The following is a 25,750-nucleotide window of genomic DNA, read 5'->3' as shown; positions in this document are numbered from 1 at the left end:
GATGAGCCTATAATCTTGCTTGTCAAAGTTAGTTAATGAGGTTATTGTTAACTAGAGAAGAGGAGCTGAGTTGGCTGAGTCTAGAGAGCAGCTGAAGGGCCATCGCTATTGTTATTTTTCGGAATTTCGGATCCTGTTTTGGTTTTGCTTGCGACTGAAGGACTGAAGTGACCGAAAATGTTCGGCGGCACCCGCCGGGGGTTCTCGTAGGCCATCACGGTCGCTCTCTTGGTCGAGCGTTACCTTCGGCAACCGATCAAGTCACAGCTGACCTCGTGAATCAGTAAGAAGAGTTCGGGCGCTTCAGAGACGAGTGCTGCCAGGAGACGGTCTTCTCTGCAGATGTCTGAACGCGTACTGCCCAAGCTCGCCCGAGTGGTGATATGCGGCGCGGGAGTGGTGGGCAACTCGATCGCCTACCACCTGGTCAAGCGCGGATGGACCGACCTGGTGGTGCTCGAGAAAGGGCGGTGAGCCTCTTAGCTGAACCGCGAGGCAGTTGTGCTCGCCCTCTGCTCTCGCAAGCGGTCTCGGCGCTGCTGCTTTCCTTTGGGCTGTGTCCAATGAATGTAGGGAAACTAATATAGCCTTAGAAGAACGGATATAGTTGGGCGAGTTGGTGGAAATTCATCGTAAAAAACAGCGCGAAAAACAGACGAAGACGAAACACACGGGACGAGCGCTGTCCTTTGTCCTTGTCTGTTTTTCGCGAGCCCGAGCTTGCACCAAGCCTCGTCGGAACCTCCAAGCGCTCACTGCATGCCTGCAGCCCAAGCCCCGCCTGGGAAGAGGTCCGCGTTAGGACAGGCCGGCGACATCAATACCGTCCGCTAGTGCATAGGCCCGTAGCTCTCAAGGTTTGAGCAGCGCTCCAGGTGCTGCAGGATCGTGATCGAAACATCAGCACCCTTTTTTCGACCATGAAGGGTTACTGCATTTAACTCTTATGCGCTTACTAAAACCATATACCTATGATTAAAACTGTTTCTCACTACCACCACTAGGTGTTGCCAACCGTAGGGTAATTGTAGGGTATTTTAGGCATTTTTGGTACATTGTAGGGTTGTAGGGCCGTCGGGCCATTTCCCTGCCAAAAGTAGGGTATTTTCAGACGTTGCTTCTTCAACGGCCAGCATAATACAAAAAAATGAAAAAAAGCTTATGTGCAAGCTTTGCATAACTTTACAACCCGTGTGCTGCCACACCACGACATCATGCAAAACGAAAGTATCCAAGTTACAAGACGTGCTAACAGAGAGCACCACACGCCAAGTTGGAGTAAAGTCCCTCGATGTTTTTTTCTGGAGAGTTTTGGAAAGCTGGAGCAAGTGGGAGGAGGCGGGAGGAGGTGCAGTTGCGCAAATGGAGTTTGGAGCCAGAGGACGTATCTTTCCACTGGAAATGTTCCCGCCAATTTTTTTCTGATGACTCTGGTCCATCCGGCGGCCCTTGTTACACCTGCGAAACACATGGCACCGCGGGCGGAACCAGGCCGAGCCAACCAGAACTGGCTGCCACCTGTTCAACTGGACTTTTCTACGCGCTGGCGTAAGGTGCGCATGCTGCAAATAACCATAGCGGGAACTACCACTCGTACTGGGCGCTTTTTTTTTTGTTATGGCGCATTGCAATTAACTCTCCTTACCACGCTCATAGAGCGCTGATCACGGATGATCGACAAGTACGGAAACCGATTTCAAAGCTCCCGCGGAGCTTCCTGGCACGTTGTGCAGTCGGTAGGCAGTTTGAAGACTGTCTACCGACTGCGCAAGTAGTTGGTACTGGAGGCGTTCACTTGAGTGAACGACGTTTTAGCGAACAAAGTCGAAACCATCACGTTTCATCGAATGACACTTTAGCGAATACGGAAGAGCCGCCGGTTTTCTATCCTACCCCGTTGTAATAGCCTAGTTTGTCGAAATAGTGCCTTAGTTTGAGGAATCATTAGGCGGTTCACCCAAAGAATAAGCTAATATACCGTTCCGATTAGCTTCCTTTTGTAATGAGCCGCGTGGTCTGTCGCCGCGAGTGCTGGTCCCACGTAGCCCAGTTTTTAATTTGATGACAAATCAGCTAAACATGTTGGTTGGGGATGTCTGTGCACTCAAAGCGACACTGTTGTGCTGATGCTACACAGCGCGCATGCAAGCATGGTGTTCTACAGGGTCCGATCGAGAAAAGTAAACCCTACTTTTCGGCCTGCGTGAAAAATACTACGCATCGCAGAACGCTCAATCTCCGCCAGAATGTAATCCTAGCGGTCCAAGCAAGATGCCAAAGTTTCAGCCCGATCCGATAACTTAATCAAAAGTTATAAGTGATTTCCTGAAAATTTGAATGGGAAAATGGCGGCCGACGGAGTTTTCAAACACATGGGGCTCTATGGCACCAGAAACCGAAAACGGGCATAAATGGGCTCCATTTTCCCATTGAAATTTTCAGAAAATCACATAACTTTTGATTAAGTCGTCGGATCGGGCTGAAACCTTGGCATCTTGCTTGGACCGCTAGGGTTACATTCTGGTGGAGTTTGAGCGTTTTGCGATGCATAGTATTTTTCACGCGGGCCGAAAAGTAGGGTTTACTTTTCTCGATCGAACCCTGTAGAATAACCCAGGTATGCGCGTGCATGTGTACCCTGTCGCTTTGTACCGTATTAATACTACCCTATATCAGCATAATCCATGCAACAGCATTATTTGAACAAAGATTTGCCTCATAGGGTAGAATGTAGGGTAATAAGAAATATTCGTAGGGTAACGTAGGGTTTTCTGGACGCTGGCGTGGGGTATTTTCAAAAAATAGGTTGGCAACACTGCCACTAGGGGATTCTTTTCGGGATTCTTTTCGGCTTCTGGTGGGCCAAGAGAGCATGTCAAGCCCTCTTTCTGCGTCATGTGCACGCCCTGGCTCTGCCCGCGCCTTCCATTGACCAAACTCTACACGGCTTTGCCGTCCGCCATTGCTTCGGGTGAATACACAGGCGCATGAACACACTCTTTTTGTACTACTTTAAATGCGTAAACCCGATCTGGCTAGCGTAAGGTTCCCGGACATTTACGGTAGAAAGAGTTGTTGTTTCATTGAATGCCATTTCATTAAACGCCGTAAGATCGAATTTTTTAATCCCTATATTTATGGTATTGCACATTATAAAAATGCGTGCCTCCCCACACGCAGGTATTGTGCCAAGTGACTTGCGTTTTATCGTTCCTTTTTTATGCCTTGAAAGTAGATGCACACTGTCTCCCGGTGAGAGTGCATCCTTTGACATATGGCGCGCCTTAGCACCAAAAAAGAATCGGGCAAGCGAGCTTGCAGCCATTCATGCACGGTGGAAAGCTCTGCTGCAGAAAACAAACAAGTCTTGAAAACCTCTTGAGGGTATAAAAAAATTTCACGCGTGATCATTGTTACGTAGTTGAAGTTGCGGCGTTGCTGTGCCTGCCAAGCATTTGTCGTTAACTGCTTAGTCGCAGGATTGAGGCAGTCAATCTAGATGGGTAATTTCAGTTGTGCCAACTATTTCATTTCAAGTAAAACCATTCGACGAAACAGTTTCAATAAAGTGGTGTTCGATGTAATGGCGTTCCAGGAAACGGCATGCAATAAAACAGCTTCTATGAAACGGCGTTTGACGAAACTGCGTTTGATAAGACGTCCGGTTCCAGTGTACCGAAGATGGCCCCGCATCCATCAATAACTAAGGAACAAAGATGACACAATCACTATTTGTGCAACCATGCTGGTGCGTCATATATAGGGTGACCACCCGTCCCGCGACTCGCGGGACTGTCCCGCATTGAAGGCTTGCGTCTCGCGAAAAATTCTCAAATCTTCAAAATGTCCCGCATTTCACACTACCGTAATATTCACTCTGCAACTTACGGTGCTGTCAAACAACGAAGCACGGAGAAGCGCGGAGGTCAGTGGCAATCGTGTGTATTGCAATGGTATGCCATTTTCTATGCAAGCATTGCGGGAAGTGACCGTCGTTCTTGCAGGAGCCCGGCAGGCATGCGCCGTTGTGCCTCTCCCTTTGGTGGCAAACTATTGTAAGAGGAAATTGCTCGTTTATTGCCATTATTTTCGTATTGATGTTATAACATGAAAGGGTTGCTGCGAATTTCTTTTTTTGGTGAAGACAGCCACACAATGCAAAAAGAAAAAGAACATAATGTTAAAAATTTGTATAGGACCATGTTGATAAAAGTAAGCATTGACAGAAAACAATAACCCGAAAAAGATTTAATTTTTCTTAATTTCATTAGATGCATTGAGTGCTGCTAGAGTTGATTTTCATGCTTTCAACTTCGACACATTTAATAACATATTTGTCATAAAAAATATAAAACTGGGATTGAAAACTATCTTAGCTTAGTTGCTGCATTACAATTTGCAGGTGTATAAACAGCACAGGATATTAAATCTGTTAACAGAGCCTCAGTTTGTGGTGTGCATGTTGATGAATTTCCTCTACCCGCCCCCTCCTTGCCCCGCGTGTCCCGCATTTCGCTAGAAGGAAGGCGGTCACCCTAATCATTTAGCAAATGCTACTAGTATGTCGAGAGCTCCAAACAAGGATGCTGTAGGGCAGGCTAGCTTCTACTCGATGTACATATACACGTAACTGTAAGCGTGCATTGACATCGTAATGGGCAACGAAACCTATCGGGACGTACGAGTGGGTTCTATTACTATATATAATTCACCTTTACACAGAACTATACGGGATCGAAAGTAAATGGACTCGTCCCCTCTGTCTCTCTTTCTTTGCTCTACTCGAGCAAATGGTGATTCGACGTTTTTTTTGCGCCCACTTTGAGGCAAGACATAATCCGCAATCGGGACAATTTTGGAACCGTAGGCTTAGGCATCTCGGCGAGCCGACGGGATATAGCAAACGTGTTTATAACCAGAGGCACTCGTCCTCCGTGTATCATGAAAAATATTTTCGTCCAAGGTGGATTGGACATTGTGGCAAAAATGGCGTTTGGGATCTGGTTCCACTTGCTCACGCGATGGGCACGTGGGACACAAAAAGAGCATCTGCTGCCTCGGATACCGGCGCTAGGATCATGAATTGGCCCGCGGCTGGCTCCTTGCATGCGTGAATTGTTTTGAAGGGTGCAAAGTGGCAAAGCAAAGTAGGCAGCGTGCGAAGGGGCCGTCTCTCGCCACAGCATCGGCTGCGGTGCGACGTGGCGCAGCAGCGGTCTGGCGGGGCAGCTCCACCCGACCGTCAACGGCATCATTGCCCGCTCCAGCGTCAAGCTGTACGACAGCCTGCAGCAGGAAGGCCACGACATCGGTGAGTTTGTTTGCGCATTAAAGCTGGTTCACCGCATAGCTTCTGCGTGTTCTTGCAGGCTGGCAACAATGTGGTACCCTCAGTGTTGCCAGGACACGCAAGCGCATGGTGTCCCTCCAAAGGTTGGCTGCTGAAGCACGGTTAGTGTTCCCATTTCCTTAAATCTGGGGAGTGTCTTCGTTCAAATGCTGTGGCAGGTGCGGGCCCATTTTGTCCGCCACCTTCTAGTTCTTCCGAGGAACGGCGCAACGATATTGGGTCAAAATATGTTTGACCCTACGGACTGGCCCTATTGTGTGGTCCTAGTATACTCGCGTATAATGCCGCCGTCCTCACTGTACCTCAAAGATACCGGTAGACTGTTTCTTTCAGTCTCTTTGCCAAACTCAATGATGTAGTCACGTGGATTTCCGCTCGGTGATGATAGTTGAAGCTCATTCGGCTATCGTCACTCATGGCAGCGGAAGTTAGTAAACGTCACCTTCTAGAAGCTGTGTCACCAAAGCTAGATGTTTTGATTGCGCACTTCCATCCCTTGTTCTGCTCTGTCACGTGCGTACCAGCTTTCTCATTTTGTGCTTTCTCGTGGTACAAATTGATGCGTGCCACCAGCTTCGATAGAGTGTCTTTGCCACTTTGGGGAAATGTTGATGCGACGCGGACATTGTCAGTGTCTCCCCCCGAATCCCTCGCAGTGCGCGGGGCGTCGACTGCACCGTGCACCAGCCGCAGTCCCTCAAGGAGCTCCACCCGTTTCTCAGGACAGAGGACCTGGCGGTGAGTGGGCACGACGCTGCACAAGACAACCCGTGGGATAAGAGTTCTTCGAAGGACACTCAACTCCCAAAGAATAAGAGCCTATTCTTTTTCTTTTTTTAAGTGCCAGGTTAGGATTTGTGGGTCACAAAGTAAATTGCCCCCTCCCCCCTAAAAAGATCAGTGCAATGTTTGCGTCGCGAGACACATTTTTCGTTGGGAGCGATTCTCAAACATACTACTTTCATGTCCGAGACGTCGGCCCCGAAAGAAAATAATTTTCCAGAATTGTTCAAATGAGTGTCGCAACATAAATATTGTGGCTAAAAAAAACATAAATGGTTTTTTGGCCACAATACATATGTAACCAAACCAAAACCAACATATATATATTTGGTGCACATAGATGAACCAAAGTGGTGGGTCACCTAAGGCGCACATTCAATATGAGAAATAGAAAAGAGTATCAGCCCCATTGCGGTCGTGTGTAGCCTTGTGACTTCCGGACATGAGCTTCCATGATCATGTTTTGGTTTCGGTTTTGAGCAGTTGAGTTTTTCGGCTTTATTAAAAATATATCTGGCTCTGCAGCAAAATATTGGTTGGGTAGTCTCCCGACACCATATTAAATTGTTTTGCAAAACATAATAAAAAACATTTTTGGGGGTTGTCAGCGAGGCTGCACATCTGCAGTCGAGCCCGGTTATATCACACCCGGGTATTTCGAATTCTTGTTTACATCGAACAATCCATACATCCCCTTGAAAACCACGTGTAATAGTATAGGAGCGTTGTTTTTCTGTGTCGAACTCCCATGGCGGGGACACCCCATAGAGCCAACTGAGCACCACCGCCCGTAGCTTCTCCCGCGGTCGGATTGTGCCAGCGGCGAGCACATAGCTCGCATTGCGGGGCTGGCAGACCGCCATGCATACGCGCACAAAAATACGCAGCACGAGACAGTCGTAAAAAAAAAAAAAAGAGAGGCTCTATTTGGTTAGGTCCCATTTGTCGTGGCCTTCGGTATTAGCAGAGACGCTCGGAATTTTTAACTGGAGCTTTAGTTCACATATTTTGTACATCAAACTATCGATATATCGAACTATTTTACGATCCCCTTTGAATTCAGTATATCCGGGTTTGACTGTAGTTCATTTAGAATAAACTGGATGCGTTTTTCAAAGGTGGTCTTCTTTACAATGCTTGCATGTTGTGCGGTATGGCAGGTTAAGTGAGGCAGATATTGCACCATCTGTGTAACAAAAAATGGCTTGACCTAACGAGACAACTAGTTTAATTACCACGCAGGAGACAGTAAAGTGCAAGACACTATGCTGTAGGTGCCTTTGTGCTCTCTGTGCCCTTACCTGGCTTTTGGAGTATTTTAGCATTTATGTAGCCCTCGTGCACCTTTGCTATGACTGTCGGAAGTGTTAAGAAATGGAGAGGGGGGTTATGGTACATTAAAGTGTGTTCCCTGTCCTTATGTCGGGACTGGCCCCATTGGTCCTTTTTGTCTTTAGAAAGGAATAAGATGCTTATGCTATGGTGTTGTGTTGTATGTATGAAAAAAGTATCAAAGCTTGGCAGTGCTCGGTATTGGGCAAGTTGGTTTTTTGAGCTTCGATTAAACTGCACTACAAAGGAATACAAAAAAACTACACTGAAGCGAATTGTGCCTGTATGTTGTGTCCAAAGCCGTGTATGTAGAGAGATTGGCCATTCGCTGGGAAGCGTAGGAGACAAATGAGGGGGCGCCATTGGCCGAAAGCGGGCTGGGCGTGTTTAAGGGCGTCTTCACAAATTCGAATGTGGCCAACCAGAAGCCGGAAATAATACCCTGGCGGTGGTCACGAGAAACAAACTCGATAAGTGCGTCGGAGTAACTCTCGGCGACTGAAAATATGGTGCACGTGATGTTTCAATCACGGTCATCCAAAGTCGTGGTGGAAGAGTGCGACTAGCGGAACGATCGACATAATCGGTATGCCAAGCATCGAGGGCCGGGAATCTGCCAGCGGCGCATTCATTTTTTACATCTTTCTGCATGATCATGATCGGAAAATCACGTGCACCCTATTTTCAACCACGAAGGGTTTCTACACTTTACTCTTACGCACTTGTTAAAGCCATATACCAACATATACCTTTGATTAAAACAGTTTCTCGCTACCACCGCTAGGGGATTCTTTTCTGCTTCTGGTTGGCCAAGAGAGCATGCCAAGCCCACTCTCCGCATCTGGTGCATGCCCTGGCTCTGCCCGCACCTCCCATTGACCAAGCCCTCTGTATACACGGCTCTGGTTGCGTCGTCTTTCTCGTATCGGTGTCGTTATTTGTACTCCTCTGCAGCACAGTTTACTGGAGTCAGAGCTACCAGGTGGAGCGATTTCTTGGTAGCTGGGAGCATATAAAGTAATAACATGTGCGTTGCATATCTTGGACTGGCTTTTCCAGGGAGGTGTCTTTGTGCCTGGGGATGGTGTGGTGGATACAGAGGCACTGTGCCAGACCCTCGCTAAGCTGGCCCAGGAGGGAGGTGCGTCTGACGTCCCATGTCATCTATTGAAATACCTTCGGGACCATCAACATACATGCCTTATACTGTTCTTTCTTTATTTTTTTTTATGGCTTCACAGATTTGTTTTAAGAATGCCCTAAAGTCAGGCTGATGCGGTCTGTGGTGGTGATTTATACGGCCAGGCAGACATAATATAGGGGCTGACCATCGGGATAAGTGAGATAATTCACTAAACATCGTTAATTACTTTTAATAAGCATAAATGTTTCAATTAGAAACTTGCTCGGTGTCATCGAAAACCATTAAATCAATAAACTTGAGAAAGATGGAGGGGGGGTTATGAGAAGTGTGGGAGTGTGCTAAACTTATGACTTGTGCAACGGGTGCAATGCTGGCTGTACGAAAATGAGGACGATAAGAGATCTTGCGGGGACATGTCTTGGTACCGCTGGCCTTCCTCCTGTTGTACAAGTGGTAGCTTCAGTGCACCACAGCAGTTCCCACGCGTATCAAATACTTGTAAAATTTACTTTGAAGGTTGTTAAGGATGCTCAGCAAGTTTCTGATGGGAACCATCTCTCTAGCTTCAATAATTAAGAAGGTAATTAGCAATTTTTAGGTACATTAACCTACTTATCGGGACGGTTATCCCTCGATATATTATGACCCCCTGGCCGCATAACTCTCGTGCACAAACTGCTTTCTTAAAAAAAAAATTGTAAAACTTAATACACCCCATGTTAGAAAACAGCAAATATGCATTTGTGAATGTATTTGTAATTATTAGCCGTTTGCGAGGCTTCACAAGCCTTCAGGTATCGGTCCGCGGCCTTTTATGTTCACCCAACTCTCAAAGTTGCATAAAGAACACCGATACTAACTTTTTAGTCAACGAGTCCGTCTTGAATACCTTCTTTTAGCCCACATACAAAGCCTGCGCACATTTTTTCGCGTTCTCACTGTAGTTTAAGTAAACGGCTGTTAGCTTTAGAGGGGATGCTAGCTGCACAGACAAGGAGTTGCAAATGAACGTAAGGTGTCCCAAACATTTTTCGTCCGTATCGTGTCAAAACATTCCCGAAACTTGGCATCACAACGTGGCAAGTTTAGGTTTTCCCCAAAGCTGTATTTCGGCCATTGCATCCAGCAGGCAAAATTTTGGAGTTCACCTCGATTTCTCATGCACCAACTTTCCATGTTTTATGTAGGTGTAAGAAGTGGTCGTAAACACCGAATGTGGAAGATTCTCCCCAGAGTTTCGGAGGGTTTGTTGCACCTTTTGCGACGTCCTTGGGGAACACTGTTGAGAATGGCGGGGCTCGTAAAGCCCGAGCGGTTAGGCCTCTCCCCTGCAGGTGCCCAGTACGTGGAGGAGTGCCAGGTGCACAGAGTTCTGAGCCACGAGGGCACCGTGGTCGGTGCCGACACCGAGCTGGGCACCATCAACTGCGAGTACTTCATCCTGGCTGGAGGCATGGTGAGCTTCCTGCTTCCATACATGGTGGTATTAATGCGCCTGAAAAACACGGACAAAAAAAGAAGCACACAGGACGCCTCGTCCTGTGTGCTTCTTTCTTTGTCCGTGTTTTTCAGGCGCATTAATACCACCATGCACAAGTACCAACCAGCCCAGTTTTAATACTGCTTCCATAGCTGGCGCTTTGCTCAGAGCCACGTACGTGTTGCTTTCGTAATAAAAATCTTTTTAAGCGGAGCTGTTAGGGGCTAGGTTCCCCAGTTTTGTGTTCGTCACCAAATAAATGTTGACACAAAACTCTGGACAGCTACTGCCATCTATGAGTGGCAACCAGACAACCAGCGTGCCAGTTGTCTGGTTGCTGCCGTCGCTCAGTGATGGCAGCAACCTTTACAGCCTTTCCACTCTGATTTTCACCAGAGTGGAAAGGCTGAATTTCTCTAGACGTAGTCTTGAAAGTTGTCCTCGAGGTCGTCCTAGAAGTGGTCCTTGAGGTCGTCCCACCATAGCACAGCTTCGCTGGTCTTCCTTCCTTCTTCACCAGAGTGGAAAAACTGAAAGTTATCTTTATTTATGCAGTAAATGGACATGTGTAGTGGTGTGCGGGGCTAGGCGGAAAGGTAATAACCTTTATGCAGAGCGCCTGCTAGCCCACCACCACATGTGCACTTGCCGTAGTAAAATTCAAGAAATCGGCGTTGGAAGCAACGGGGGTGCGAGACAAAAATAGGTTTTGCAAAGGCGGAGATCTGTTGTAAACTTTTTGGTTGAGCCAGATGGGCTCCCGTAGCTTTGTTACGACTGACGTCAACCTAGGAGTACTAGTCTTGTGACACCTTCTGGCATCAAGCTGTATGAACTCGGGGTATCTTTGATTGGACGGTGATATTTGTTTAGCATTTGGCACTCAAAACGTCCGGGCCATTTAACTTTATATATGTTATACTTATATATTGCGAAGCCTTTCTGGGACGTTAGGTCTAGCTTGCGTATTCGGCCGACGATTTATTGGTTCACCGTGCTTCTGAGCCCTAGCAATGTTGCTACATGCCGTCGTTGCAGTGGTCCCGGGAGTTAGCCCAGGCCAGCCAGCCCAAGTTTTCTGTGCCCATCCACGCTGCCAAGCACTCTTTTGGCGTCACCAAGCCATTGGACGACACGGACCGCTCCCTGCCGGGTAAGTGATGGCATGAACTCTGCAGCTCCCAACCTAGCACAGTTAGTAGGCCAATGGGGAACGTTATTTCCAACCACCGACGAGGACGGCACGGACCACTTCCGTGCAGTGGTGTGGGACTACGATGGCCGCGTGTACAGCCGTACCTTTGGCCGCGGCTTCTTGGTCGGCGGCTTTGAGGAGACGGCCAAGCCACTCTTCCACTACGACGTGCCGGACAAGTTTGAGTTCCTCCGTCTGGCACCGGACTACCCTCAGTTCAGTTGAGTCTCGCTTCGTTCCCTAGCGACTTCCCATTTCTCGTCTATGTGGGTCGTCCCTCGCTGTGTTCAACACCTGATGAGGCTACCCCGACGTGCATCAACCTTTCTGCAGAAAGCATCTACGAGCAGTTCCAGCACCGTTTCCCAGACCTTCGCCACCTGGAGCTGGCAGAACTCGTAACGGCACCGGAGACCTTCACACCAGACAACCACTGCATCCTTGGAGAGACATCCGAGGTACTTTGGCATTGTTTCTGTTTGCAGAGCTCTTTCTCAGATCAGAAGAGCTGGGTGGTTAAGGATTAGTCATCTTGCATGCAGTTGGCATTGATTCTGCCATCAGTCTTCACAATTAAGATGTATTTTTGCTCGTCTTGAAACAGCACAGTTTTTGCTGTCGAGAGTTAAAAGAAACGAAGTATTCATCCCTCTTCTTCAATCGGACAGTCTCCTGAGGATGTTTCATTGCACTGGTTCTTGCAGTGGCATCGATACAGAGAGGGGAAACGTCTGGGGGAACACCATCCCCGGACGTTTTTTGTTGTTTACAGCCATAGTAGCTGTTATGAGCTCTTCCTACCACCGGAAATGATCTGCGTTGTTCTAGTTGTCATTGATGTTATAGTTGGCCTAGTAGGGCATCCGTCGTCCATGTTGCCAAATCCCCCAAAAAATTACCACAGAGCTATACCACAGCGTTAACAACTAACCCCCTTTTTACTTAGAGTTCTGTTTTAGTACCCGACGCCCACTGCAGGCTCTCCCTGGGGAAAAAAAAAATAACCGATAACAAAATGGCATTGTAGCACTGTCAATGCATCGAGAGCTCGTGCCAGGAGAAGCGCTTTCACGCGATCCAGAACAAAAAAAACTTTCAGCTTTTCCACTCTGGGGAAAAAGGAAGAGCAGCAGAGCAGTACTATGTGCCTCCATCTATGAGCGACAGCGGCAACCAACGCGCAACAGCGGCAACCAACGGCGGCAACCAGTCTGGTTGCCGCCGTCGTTCATAGCTGGCGGTAGCTGTCCGGAGTGTTGTGTCGACATTTATTTGTTGGTGGACAGGATCCTGGGGGAACTAGCCCTTAACAGCTCCGCTGTAAAAAGAAACAAAAGCGTTCGGAACAAAATGGTCCCATTTTTCTTTTGTTTTCAACGCTTTTTTTTCACACACCCCACGGTGCCTGAATGCGACGCCGATGCCCAACGAATTCGTCGTGACTTAATATTGCTGTCAGTGTACTGTTGATTAACGTGGGACTATTTTTATTTTTGTCATGGAGATGCGCCCATTTTATGTGGTTTTCCTCCTCATGTTCTAGCCTAAGACATTGGGGTGGCCATAGATTCACTCATGTGCCTAGAGAGTGCAATCCACTTATAACAATCAGTTTCTGGAGGTGTTCGCATGGGGTGTCCAGTCCAGGTACAGTGATAATCGGTTAGAGCAGTTACTTGTTCGGGTTTTCTCAATATTATTATAAGTGGATTGCACTGTATAGCGAGGCTTTATTTCATTTGAAGTAGTTTGAAGGTCTGAGGGGCACGATTCTATGAGTGTCTGTCATACGCCTTCCGAGCATGGAACTAAAACTTACAACACAATCTGACAGTTGATGTTGCCTCATTTTTTCCTAAAAGTTGAGGATGAGCAACATGTCAGAATCCAAGAGGAAACTCAAAGGGATGAAAGAAGCATGTAGAACACAGAGCAGGTGCACGCTTATGGAGCAAATGTGCCAGATAAAAACTGGAGATCAGGTGACACTGGGAGAGTGGTTGGTGCTGTCGCCAATGGTGTGTCGGCGTTCTGCCGACCGGGTGCAGGTAGAGGGCCTGTTCCTGGCCGTGGGCATGAACGGGGCCCAGGCCCAGAGTGCGGGCGGGGTGGGGCGTGCCCTGGCACTGTGGCTGTGTGACGGGGCCCCCCGGGCCTACCTGCTGCCCTGCGACTGCCGCCGCTTCCTCGACCTGCACAACAACGCCAAGTTCCTCAGGGAGAGGGTCACCGAGGCCGTGGGGCGCACCTGCCTCGAGCCACACCCGCTCCAGGTCTCACGCTCGCCCCTTCTTTTGCATCACTCCCAGCTCGTGTTCTGTTTTTAGAGCACAGCTCTCAGGCGCCCGTTTCCGGCTTGAGTGGGGTCGCCGTCAGCATAACTGCGCGTTGCATTATGGGAAGTTTCCCATGATGCAATGCGCGGGCCTCACTCATGACACGCGTGTTGCATTATAAGACACTTCGCATAATGACGTCACATGTGACGTGTTGAGGGTCACGAGTGGAGCCACGAAGGTCACGACAGCCACGAGTGACGTCATTATGAGAAATGTTCCATAATGCAACACGCGGGTCACGAGTGACGTCACGAGGGTCTCCAATGACGTCACCGTGACCTGCGCGTTGCATTATGGGACGTTTCCAATAATAATGTCACACGTGACGCCACGAGGGTCACAATTCACGTCACGACAGTCACAAGGGTTACGAGCGACGTCACTCGTGGCGTCGCTCGTAACCCTTGTTGTGACGTCACGACAAAAACCGCGACCTTCACACTGAAGGTCACGACCTTCACAAGTGACGTCATGAGGGGGAGAATAATGAGAGGAGGAGGAGGAAGGGCATGCCCTCCTCTCCGTAACCTCCCCTCCTCCTCAAGAGCCGTGCTCTAATTCGGCATTACAGGGAGTTGTAAACGTCCTTCGTTTTTTATGTCCTTCATATATTTCGTTGTATGTGGTGCAAATGAAGTCAGTATTAGTCCTGGTGCAACTAATATTTACTATCGGAGTGCCCCCCACGTTTCACACTTTCTCGAGTCTATGCTAATAGTATTGCAGCAAAGCCCGCTGCAAGGGTGATGTCGTAGGCAATCCCAACCATCAACACGGGCCAGCTCACTCATTCACAAACCTCGAAACATGGGCGTGTTGCAGCTTGGGGGCCCTCTCATCCAAACTCGGATGCATCTGAACTCGGACCCACCAGTGTTTCACTCGCTCGTAGCTGGACAACATTAGATCGAAAGCGCAAACTCTCTCCTCGCAAGCCGTGTGCTGTGCTGAGGCTACTATAAGAGTTCAAATCGGTGCAGGGTGCCACTGCAACCGAGGCTCTTTTATGGCGCATAACATTACGCCTAAACGGGAAAGAATGCGCGTGGCAGGTTCTGTTTCGTGTCATTCCTTATCTCGGAGTATTAGGGGTAACTGTCACCGTCTTGCCAATAAAATCTGCACCGTTCTTCCGCTGGGTGAGCCCGTGCGTGGACGTGTGCGGAAGGCGGCGTGGCACCGGCCAGGAACCGAGCGTCCCACGGAACCCGATGCCCGTGTGCAGGCGGAGTTCCGCACGGGCCGGCGTCTTCGCTGCTCGCCGCTGCTGCCCCTGCAGGAGCAGCAGGGGGCCGTCCTCGGAGAGCGCATGGGCTTCGAGAGGGCCCTCTTCTTCGACACGCAGCACGAGTCGGGTGAGCCCAGTCGCACGCTGCGGGCGAGAACCCTCGCTCTGCGTCATTTCTGCAAATAATCTAGTGCCACGTCCGTCGAGAGTCGCACCCATCAGTACTGGCACGCCATAGACTTAGTGTAATCATTGAGAGGAAAAGGTTCCACGCATTCCGGCCGCTTCAGAACAGCGGGGCATGGACGCGGACACTAGTAGTCCCAGTAGGTGGTCCCGATGGCCCATATCGCTGGCAATGCCTTAATATACACAAAGTGCCAGCAAAACATTGGTCTGTATATTGCTCTTTTCTAACTTACTTTGCAAAAAAAAATAATAATAATAACGGCGTCGCACAATTTATAAAAATAAAAAAGGTGGACTAGCACTCCAACAACTTCAACTCGTTGTGGCAAAATTAACATTCCTCACCTTCTGTCTGCTTTCTTTCTCCGCTTTTTTTGTCGTTCTTTCTGCGGGCACAACCGAGTTGATGATGAGGATTTGCCACGTTCTGCTCCCTTTCTCGCCCTCCCGCGGCACGCAGTTTCCTCAACTTGGTAGAGTTGTCCTGGTTTGAATCGTGGACGTCGCGTGTCTGTGTCATCTGCCCTTCCACCAGGCAGTGGTGTCCTCACCCGTGCACAGGGGAGAGGCAGATGAGCGCATCTCCCACGTACGGCCAGCCCGACTGGCTGGAGCTGGTGCACCAGGAGTACGTGGCCTGCCGGGAGAGGGTGGGGATCAGCGACATGTCCTCCTTCACCAAGTTCTACCTCGAGGTGGGCAATGTGCGACCTTTCCCATTCTTCTAGTCTGCACTTATTCGGTGCTTGTTGTTTGTTTCCCAAGTTTGTCCATAATGTACCTCTCGTGTTTTTTTTGGTCTCTGTACCAAAATCGTGGGACGTGACATTTCCTTAGAGTTATTTTTGGCATCCAGTTGTAACCGTGTGTGTACTGTGTCAGTGCTTTTCATGTTCGCCATTGGGAGGTGACGATTATAAGAGACAAGAAATTACCGAAACAGTATATAGTAGTAGAATAACTAGGAGAGACATAGCTTGGCAAGGACTATGTACAAACTGTTTCTGGAGCATCAATGAAGTCCCTACTTAATGGTGCTCTGGTGGTAGCGATGGCAGTCCGGAGATTCCTGCGTATTGTCAGCCAGAAACTTTTCTGCCCGTTTCGAATGGGGCCTGGGCAAACCGACGTGCCAGCGTCGTTGGAGGCCCTCCTCCCAATTGTGCAGTTGGGGTCATGGCGGTGCCCCCGTTTCAGTCTGGCGGCCTGGAAGTGGTGTCCCTGCTGCAGATTCTCTGCTCCAACGAGGTGGACGTTCCGGTGGGGCACATCGTGCAGACGGGGATGCAGAACGACCGGGGAGGCTACGAGAACGACTGCATCCTCGTCCGCATGGACGCCAACCGGTGGGTGCTCGGAGCGGGAGGAGCCACACTTCCTCGCTGCTCCACTTTGCTTCGGTGCACTCTGCCTATATTTTGGTGGTCAAAGGAAAGGAGTGACAAATCCACTTGGTGGGGCCGTTCGGCAGTGAGACATTCACAGAATTTGAGAACTTGAAAGGCTTGAAAAGCTGCAAAACACTCTTCAGTTTGGCGAACGTGGACCAGGCTCCTCGAGTCGCCCAATTTTAGATCTCTCTGGAGCCTCTCGTGGCTCACTTTGTCTCTGGAAAGATCTGGGCCCAGATGTGACAAAAGGTTTCCTGTCTGGATCATGCATGTCCAAAGTTCTGAGGGCCAGGGGCGCTTCGTCAGAAATGGAGGGAAGACGGCAAGAAAGTGCCTACAAGGATGACTAATGTCGACCCTTGTTTTGCTGCATAACTGTCGTCATCGCCAATGGTAGCCACTCAATCCCATCAACCTCAAGTTAAGACAAGTTTGGTTATAAAAACTAAACAGGGACATAGAAGACTTGACTTTGTTTCTGTGTGCATGTTTCAGCTAGTGTAGTGAGGGTATGGGCAGAAAGCTTGCCATACTGATTGAAAGATACGGTTGTGTTGCCTTTGTCCTATGTGTTTATTCTTTTTTCAATCTTGGCCCGCACCAACACGCTCTTCGTCCATCAGTATTGATATCAAATCATAATATGATCAAATATTGATATTACTGATAATAAATAAGCTGTATTGAAGTGAAAGATCTACGAGTGGACACGTTGAGTCGACCCGCTGCCATCCCGCCCAGGTACTTCATGGTGTCCCCCACGGCGCAGCAGACGCGCATTGCCAAGTGGGTGCGGCGGCACCTGCCACGGGACGGCTCCGTGTCCCTGCGGGACGTCACCTCACTCTACACGGTCCTCTACGTCCTGGGTCCCAAGTCCAGGAGCCTACTCGAGGAGGTCACGGGAAGGGAAATCGACCTGGAGCCATTCACCTGCCAGGTGCGCACTCCCGACACCCAATGCCCGGGTGGCGGCGAGGCTTTGCTCGTCTGCTGCATAATGGTGCCTGAAATGCGTCTCCGACTGGTGCGTTTGCCTCGTCCAAAAAAAGGGGCCCTTCGATTTCCACCCGATGACCTCGTAGAAGCGTCACGCTGTCATTGGTGCTGGCAGTGTTGCACAGCAGCAATGGTAGCAGACACCTGTTCTGCTGTAGGTCGCTCTACAGCACGACAGTTCATGAAAGGCAGCCAGGAGTTGGGATGCCGTGACCACGGCAACACTCGCATTTGCTGGAACTACTTGCACCAACCACCAGGAACGCAACATCCGACAGCGTAGCGCTACGGCGTTTGGGACAATTGTTGCCACTTCGAGACTACTTCCGACACATGGGTAGAACAGGACGCTAAACACATCGATCGGAGACGCCTTCAACGCACTGTAACGACCGGCCCCTTGCGGGCCTTTGCTTCATGGGCATGCAAGTGCAGCGGGATATAAAAGGAGGGAAAGAAGGTGTACACAGACATAAGCTAGCAACAAATACGTTGCTTAGAGGCTGAGAATGTAGCCTCCTAGTGAAATATTGGCTTCCCTGGGGATTGTTAAGGTGGTGAAGTCGTTAAGTCCAGTGTGTCCGGAGCGCAGCACCTCCGCTTGATGTCCCTGCAGGAGATGGACGTTGCGTACGCCACCAACGTGCTCGTGCTCGGCTACAACAACACCCTGGAACCCGGCTACTCTCTGTACATCCCTTCGGAGGTAAGCCCGCTCGGATACTACTCCCACCATACCCGACTAGAGGGCATCTTTGACCTTTTGTGAACTTTTTACCTTCACAAAAACTAGGGCACCTCTTCTCTGCAGTTAGGCCTTCCTCTATGCACACGCCACACCAGGTGTGTGTCTCACGTGTCTTCTGCTTCCATGGTCTCAAGTATTGGTCATGTCTGCAGTGGACCTGCACATTTACTCTTCTTTTAGTTATCTTCCTTTGCATGGTGATGGCATCTGATCCGACATATGTCTCGCTCTCTTTGATGCTAGGGCCAGAGCAACTGGAATGGCTGGTAGTCTGACCGTATGACTGTCCGACGCATAATGTTCTCTCCAATAAGATAAATATTTTTGGTTTCACTCCAGTTAAAATTATGACCCAATACGTATGGTAGTTGCCCAATTAATGACTGCAGTTTCTGAACTAGCCTAGCATGTCTAAGCATGCAGAGAACCAGTTGTATCGATTTACATCTGTAAGACGAAGAAGTGTGTGTTGCGCATTCATGCACAAAGGGACGTGTTGTTGCACATGCTCAAAATCCTGCACCGCTTTTTTGAGCAGAACTTTTCTGAACCCGGTCCTTTACTGGACTCTTACCATAAACTGGAACAATTGAATCCGACTGTTCTGCAGCAGAGTAGACATTTTTGGTTCTTTGTCCACCAGCGGTGCTTTCATTAACGGAATGAGCACTCTGTGTTTTGTCCCAGTACGCCCAACATGTGTACGGGCGGCTGAAGAAGGCCGGCCGAGACTACGGCGTTCTGGACGTGGGCTACTATGCGCTGCGCATGCTGCGCATTGAGAAGTTTGTGCCATTCTGGGCAGAGGAACTGGACAGCAGCGTCACTCCCCTCGAGGCCAACCGCAGCGCAAGGGTCAAACTCCAGGTCAGTGACTCGGGCCTGCGTCTAAGCACACTTAGAGGAACCCCCCATCCCGTAGAGGAACCCCCCATCCCGATGAAAAATCCTGTCCCTGCGCCTTCCGCTTAGACTACGAGAAAAATGAGCTCGGCTTTGTTTGCATTTAGCCTCGCTTGCATCGACATTCCCTAATTAGCACAAAGTGGCTGCCTCATGGCCAGCATCTTGACGTTACCTGTCATCAACTTCCGTATTACGCATCCTTAGAGATTTGCTAGCAGTGAAGGTTGTCAATTTCAAAATATCAAAGATATAGGGAAGATTGCTCTTATCTCTTGCTCAGTGCAAAACTTTTTCGTTTATTCATTGAAATGATGTTTGCAAAAGAAGCCTACAATGTAAGCCAAAAAGGCTATTGCATGGGACAAGTAAGAAACAAAGTTTTTTGCAGCTGGAAGCAATGTACAATACTCTGAGGCAAAAGAAAGAAAGAGGGCTACAACACATTTTGTTACGCGAACAATTTTCGTGGCACACCAAGCCACGCTTCTTCCTAAAAGTGACGATTTGCACTATAGGATTTATCGCCTTGTTACCTCCTACATTTCGCGCTTGTAACATTTGTAAAAATGAGACAACAGCTTTATCTGAATGATGTCCCCCCAGGTGCACATTTGATTAAGCTTTTACAGCAGTTATACGCAGATAATAAGGTTGTCATATCGTGGGAAGCAGAAATAACAGAACTGGCAGAAATAAAAAGAGGACTCGGGCGGAGTTGTCCCACCTCTACTTTGTACGATATACACGAGTAGGATGGAAAAGAGATGAGAAGAGTGCAATTTAGGTTTTTGATGTGTCATATATGGAGAGAGGGGAAAAAGTAAAGTTATACCAGGAATGTTCTACTTGTACGACATTGTACTGTTAGCAGATGGATATGTTACAGGAGCTGATTAAGATCTGTGGAGAGGAAGGAGACCCTCTGGGCCTGAAATTCAGTAGCAACAAGTCGGGAACAATGGTTGACAACAGTGAGAAGGAGAATGCGCCGAAAACTCGAGAAGCTTTAATAGAACACGTAGAGAAGTATGAATACCTAGGTGTAGGGCCGAATGAGGGAAAAGAATGCTTCGAAGAATGGGAAGAAAATATGCTCAAGAAAGGAATGCAGCACTTATGAGGCACTATGGAATTACAGTAGATATGAAGTTGTTGGGGGAATATGGAAAGGAGTCATGGTGCGGGGGTTGTCTTCTGGCAATGCGCTATCATGCGTGAAATCTGAGGTCCAGTCGAGCGTAGAGAGCCGGCAGAAGAGCAGGCTGGCATTGACCCCGTAAGTGATGACCTCACAACATGGCGTCTGGGTCCAAACTAACCATTGCTAGGGACTAATGCACGGAGACTCCACACGAGGCTAGATTTTTGCTTACAAGTAAGTAAATCATTTTTTGTAAGCAACCTAACTTCTTGATATCTAATTATGATGTTCTTGTCTTCTCAGCGTCATATTGCAACGATGAAAGCCATTTCCGAAGTATTCCACTCGGCTTTGCTTCGGTAACAGACGACACGATAGATTTGCTGGCCTCTGTTGCAGCGGGCCTCTTTATTGAATTGCGTCGGTAAACGATCGACACAAGCGAGTGCATCGTCATGGCCGCAGAGGCCTCTGCAATGTGTGTTTTTTTCTGCGAAGAACCCAGCTTCGTTCAGAAGGGCGAAAATTCCGTAAAATCAAACCACGTCACGCAGATCAGTTACGACGACGACCTGAAGTGCATTACCGGCGTAGTGCAGGTCAGCGTGAGAAACAAATCGTACGCCGTCGAGGTAAGTCGTTTGTTATTATTTTTATTGAGGTTGTCAGGTTATTAAAATATTGCATGCCTATCGCAATTTTGCAATTTTTTTTTTTTTTTTTTAGTATACATTAAATATAGTGGATCTGCTCTTTCGGTTAACATCTCCATCGAATCCGCGATGAGAGTACAATCTGTAATAAACTCACCTTATGTTTTTTATTCAGTTCTTTCGCGTTTTGGGGTTTCGCAGAAATCTGAAAAAACTGCAATCTTTCTCTACACTTTGGTTACAACCAGGTACGAAGCACCCTCCCATAGCGTGAGTCCGCAAACAAAATTTGGGATCTCTACCGATCGCCTGAAGTGCTTTTCTCACGGGTGCATGGCAATCTTTTAGCAGACGATCATCTCGATCGACGCCCGGACTTTCGATAAACCATATCTTGCGTCGCACCCCACTATGAATTCTTATAAGTGTCTGAAACTCATTATATTTAAAAAAAAATGTAATATCAGGATAGTATCGTCTTTATTCACCCGATTCAGACGCCGGCTTGGCCGGCGGGCGTGTGGCAGACGGCATTCTTCTTGCGTTCGTCGTCTGCTGCATGCGTCTTGAGGACCGGAAGTTGCAGTCGTAAATATTTCAGGAACAAGCGATTACTGGTACACTTCAGTCGAAACATATGTGACATTCAAGCTTTCTATATCTGTGATTTTTAGAGGTTTAAATCCTACTCCCGATTTTTGAACGGTCGGGTTTTCGTAGCAAAACCTAGCCACATGTATTTGCCCATAACAACGACCCTAGCAACAGTTTGTTTGGACCCATGACGTCACACTTACGGAGTCAGTTGGGGCACATGGGAACACACCAAATGAAGGAGTGCAGGGAGACGTGGGCTGGCCATCTTTCGAGGCTACAGAGGCAATCAGTGAGTTGAACTTTGAACAAAGACTGGACACAATTGAGGATACACAATGGGTGAGAAAGCTATATAAGAATCTTAACGCTCCGTGTGGGAACTATAGGGGGCGCTTTGAAAAACGCGCGTAGCGCCGCTAGCAGAGGAGCTGGCGTTCGACAGTGAGGCGCGTTCAGCAGCCTGCGGCGCCTTTTCGCATGCCAAGCTGTGGCAGCGGAAGTGCGCACGGACGGAACTTGTGCTTTTTGAGCCCTTACGTTAAGGTGATGTTGCATGAGAGCTGGGGTAGACCTAAGAAGGGCATCTAGCTGTTCTCCACTTCTTATATATCGAGTTTGAGTCGTTTATAGGGGCAATTTCTCTAGTTGCGGTCGAACGAGGGGTTTGAGCAATTTTGCGAAAAGCAAGATGGCCGCCGCCATAATCACTCTCAGTGGGAAATTTGTTTCGCTCGCCGCCGTAAACATAGGACTGCTGGGACGATGATATTTGGAGGCCAGTGAGATGCACTAAGTTTGTGCACTAAGTGTGCCAAGTTTCATTAAGACAGCAGGTGTGAAAGTTATATTTTGAACGAATAAAGGAATAAAGCTGTACGAGATATCCACTATTGGACCCAAAGTGTTGTTTTATAACCGGGCTGTGTGAAGTGCAGATTTGGACACACAGGTTCTTGAACATGACCAAAACTAGATGCACGACTTATTATACCAAAAATAGGTGGCATAGGGAAACCAGGTGGAAATTTGGTTTGGACGGCGTAACTGAATGGGAACCAGTTTTGACCGTGAAAGGGCTGTCAAGGGAATACCACTCGTCGTAGGAGGTGGAGACTTTACCGGTAGAAAGGGACTAGTCCACTGTACTTCCAATTGAATCAACTTTACCAAAGGTGGTTCCAAAGCCGGGAAAACCAAGTTGTCGGCCAACACACGATTTGGCCGTCAAAGGCTTTTGCGGTCAGCTGTTGCGTTATAAACTGGTTGTGCGAGTTGCCGATTTTTGCCACACAGGTACTTGGACATGACAGTAACTTGACGCAACACTTATTGTACCAAAAAGAGGTAGCACAGCGAAGCCAGGTGGAAATTTAGTTTGGGCGGTGTAATTGAACGGGAACCGGTTTTAACCGTCAAAGGCTGTCAAGAGAATACCACTCGTGGTGGGAGGTGCACACTTTACAGGCAGGAGGGACCAGTGGATGGCACTTCCAGTTCAAACAACTTTGCAATATGTGGCTCCAAGGCTGAGAAAAAAAAATCGTTGTCTACAGGACTCGGGGCGTCGGCGTTTCCACATCCAAAAGGAGGCTGATCAAGGAAGGAAGCACACCACATAAACTTCCATACTCAAAAGCCGATTGTCCAGTGATTCCAAGTTTCATTGTAGTTTTCCTTAGATTCATATTTGCCACTTTTTGGACTGTCCAAATCTTTCTTCATGTAGTACAGACCGGATGCCATGCTGGTCCAGAAATATCATCAACACGTACGATGGGGATGAAACTTCTTTGGAGGCATTCCTCCAACGAAATGGGCACTGCATACCCGCGACTGGGGGATTACGGGCGGTTACTCTGACGCCGACGCCGCTCAAGCCGTAAAGGGGCGCCTAAGAGCTGCGCTCTAAAAAGAAAAAGTGGCTTAAATTGTTTGCGGGACGCGTCTGCCTGGAAGTGGGCCGGTTTCCGAGTCCCCGCACGCCTCGCGACGCAGAAGGAGCCGGCGTTCATTGGGCAGGCTGCGCTGCAGCAGCAGGCCCGGGAGGGCCTCCGTCGGCAGCTGGCCTTCTTCCAGCTGGGAGGGGAGCACGACTGCGAGCGGGACCCCTGGGCCTGGGGCCAGGAGCCCCTGTTCTGCGAGGGACGCTTTGTGGGGCTCACTTCCTCGGGCAGCTACGCCTTCTCCCTGGCCAAGAACGTCTGCCAGGGCTTCGTCCACTGGTTCGACCCCGGCAGCAGGCAGTTGCAGCTCCTGCCCCCGGGGCTCATCTCCCAGGGACGCTTCGAGGTGCTCCCCCTTGGGGCCCAACTTGGGCCTCTCTCCTTTGACTTCTCGGGACCTCTTACGACCAGAGAACATGGATGGGCTGGAACTGCATTTCACTAAAGCAGAAAAGCAGCCCCCACCTTCGTGACTTGCCTTCAGCCCCCTTGGCTTCGGCTCCGTGATGCCCCTTGACGAGAGCCAAGGTTCTGCTGAATTTGTAAGATCAGATGTACATGCTACCTATAAGAAATGGTCGTTTGTAACATTGTCAAAAAATTAAAAAAAGAAAAGATACATTAAAAAATATATATATATATGGAAAGTGCAAGTGTTGCACCCGATAGATGGGGCAGTGTGTTCTCTCGTCGTAAAAGCTTTTAAGGCAGTCGCAAGCGTGTGAAGCGGCCTCACAAGCACTGCCAAGCAACCAACCTCTTCCTAACCAAGTGTCTGCAGACCGAAAAAAAATCAAAGTGCATGTGCAAGTACTCTTTTGAGTACACCTACACGGAAGTGCTCTATATTTTGAAGCACGAAAGGCTTCCAAACATAGAGTGCCTGTCCTTGCATCCCATCAAGAGCTTCCTCATTTCTGGTTTCCTTCACAAAATCTGCTGTAAACCTCTTTGCGTGAAGAGTCCCACTCACACCTTCGTTGTACATATCATTGTGTATCGATCACCGACGCGAGATGTGCATGAGTACCTCCATGTAAAAGTGCAACTTTTCGCAGTTCATTCATACCCCAAACAATCCTCTCGTGGAGCTATCTTCTAGTGTCTCTGGTATCTTTACCTGACGGTTCTGCCTTTAGAAAATGCCGTAACAATGTCGACGTTTTCGCATTCCCCGTGGGTGAAGTGCCCGCCACTGCGCGCAGGTGGAATTGGCTGGCCGCAGGTTTCCCGTGGAGGCGTCGGTGGTGGCCCCCAAGCTGACCGTGGCCCCCATGGGAGGGGTCAGGGATCGCTACAAGCCACAGGCCAGGACCCTGCTCTGAGGCCCCGCCCACTTCCGGTCCCAAGCGGCACACGTCTCGAGAAGCGTCGGCCAACGTTTGCCAATATCGCCCCTATAATTTTACGGAATGTTAGTCATCGACGTACCCACTAGTTAGGGCACATTGGCTGTAATTTGTGGCTATAGAACCGTCGAAAGAAGTGGCACGGTAAGTTACTTCTAGAAGCTAACTGACTGCATCTAGTCACCTCCCTCTTTGGGTGTCTGTTTTGGATCTTCGGAACGTTGGTAAACGACTAAACTCATTTTTGCCACTCTACTGCACCTAGGTGGTTGTATCCGGCACGTGGTACAAAGTGTGCAACACTCAGGTTTGCACTTCAAAGCGACAGAGACGTTTTCCCCTCTATGCAACTGTGGCTTGTTTAATCAAAAGAGATCCACTGACTCAGCATAAAATAATCTGCTGGCACTGAATGCCATTGCAGAATAGGCAATACTACAAATAGAATTCAGATGCTCGGAGAGGTCTTTAGTTTGCGGTTTCCTGTCAAAGTACTTGTTCGTGTTGGAAAAGACTTGTCACTCAGATAGGTTAAAGCTTTTCTCCTTTTGCCCAACTTATAACCAAGTTCCTCCAAAGTGCTTCCGAACAAAAGGAAGCTGATCATTATAGCCAATAGTCTAATCCCAGTTGGGGCAAATCAGTGCAGCCAACTGCTCAACCATAGAAAGCTATTGCTTTCCCTCGATGCAAACAATACTGTAACACCTCAGGGGCACAGCAACGCAGAGGATAAACATGGGCTATCTCCACGTGTTCTCTCTACAGAGTAGCGTTCCCAAGTGTGTTTTCCGGTTGCCGACACTTTTACACGGTCTGGTGCAATGCTAAGAGATGCAAAATAAAGCCGACCAAGCAAATGATTAACTGTTGCGTGATCGATCTGCAAGTATTTTGAAGGAATGGGCACACTGAAGGTGTAAGAAATAAAAGTGCAGCAGCCACCGAAAAAATATTCAAAATAAACCGTTGCTCCACTCCAT

At 48.7% G+C, this 25,750-nt stretch overlaps 1 protein-coding gene across 1 annotated transcript; it reads left to right on the top strand.

Moving 5' to 3' along the window:
• Window positions 1-104: 104 nt before the first annotated feature.
• Window positions 105-25,634, top strand: LOC8023809 (pyruvate dehydrogenase phosphatase regulatory subunit, mitochondrial). The gene is made up of 19 exons (XM_042294048.1): window positions 105-283; window positions 343-470; window positions 5,184-5,311; window positions 5,370-5,451; window positions 6,007-6,088; window positions 8,525-8,606; window positions 9,944-10,065; window positions 11,128-11,242; window positions 11,352-11,504; window positions 11,618-11,742; window positions 13,333-13,557; window positions 14,849-14,978; window positions 15,602-15,735; window positions 16,238-16,386; window positions 17,173-17,371; window positions 18,047-18,136; window positions 18,866-19,045; window positions 23,471-23,764; window positions 24,624-25,634. Exons 2-19 carry the CDS (start codon window positions 343-345, stop codon window positions 24,741-24,743), a joined length of 2,538 nt encoding a protein of 845 aa, XP_042149982.1. The 5' UTR covers window positions 105-283; the 3' UTR covers window positions 24,744-25,634.
• Window positions 25,635-25,750: the final 116 nt, after the last annotated feature.

This window comes from Ixodes scapularis, unplaced genomic scaffold, assembly GCF_016920785.2.
Source record: "Ixodes scapularis isolate PalLabHiFi unplaced genomic scaffold, ASM1692078v2 PGA_scaffold5__190_contigs__length_132052651, whole genome shotgun sequence".
NCBI classification, from domain to species: domain Eukaryota; kingdom Metazoa; phylum Arthropoda; class Arachnida; order Ixodida; family Ixodidae; genus Ixodes; species Ixodes scapularis.
The sequence above is the reverse complement of the archived record's forward strand: the minus strand, read 5'-3'. Positions and strand labels throughout refer to the sequence as shown.

What these genes read in the sequence shown, in the direction of transcription:
- LOC8023809 (XM_042294048.1), top strand. Translation starts at nt 343, where the DNA reads ATGTCTGAACGCGTACTGCCCAAGCTCGCCCGAGTGGTGATATGCGGC. An exon ending in AGGTTGGCTGCTGAAGCACG is followed by an intron (nt 5,452 to 6,006) that starts GTTAGTGTTCCC and finishes AATCCCTCGCAG; the next exon opens with TGCGCGGGGCGTCGACTGCA. An exon ending in TCTCCCAGGGACGCTTCGAG is followed by an intron (nt 23,765 to 24,623) that starts GTGCTCCCCCTT and finishes CACTGCGCGCAG; the next exon opens with GTGGAATTGGCTGGCCGCAG.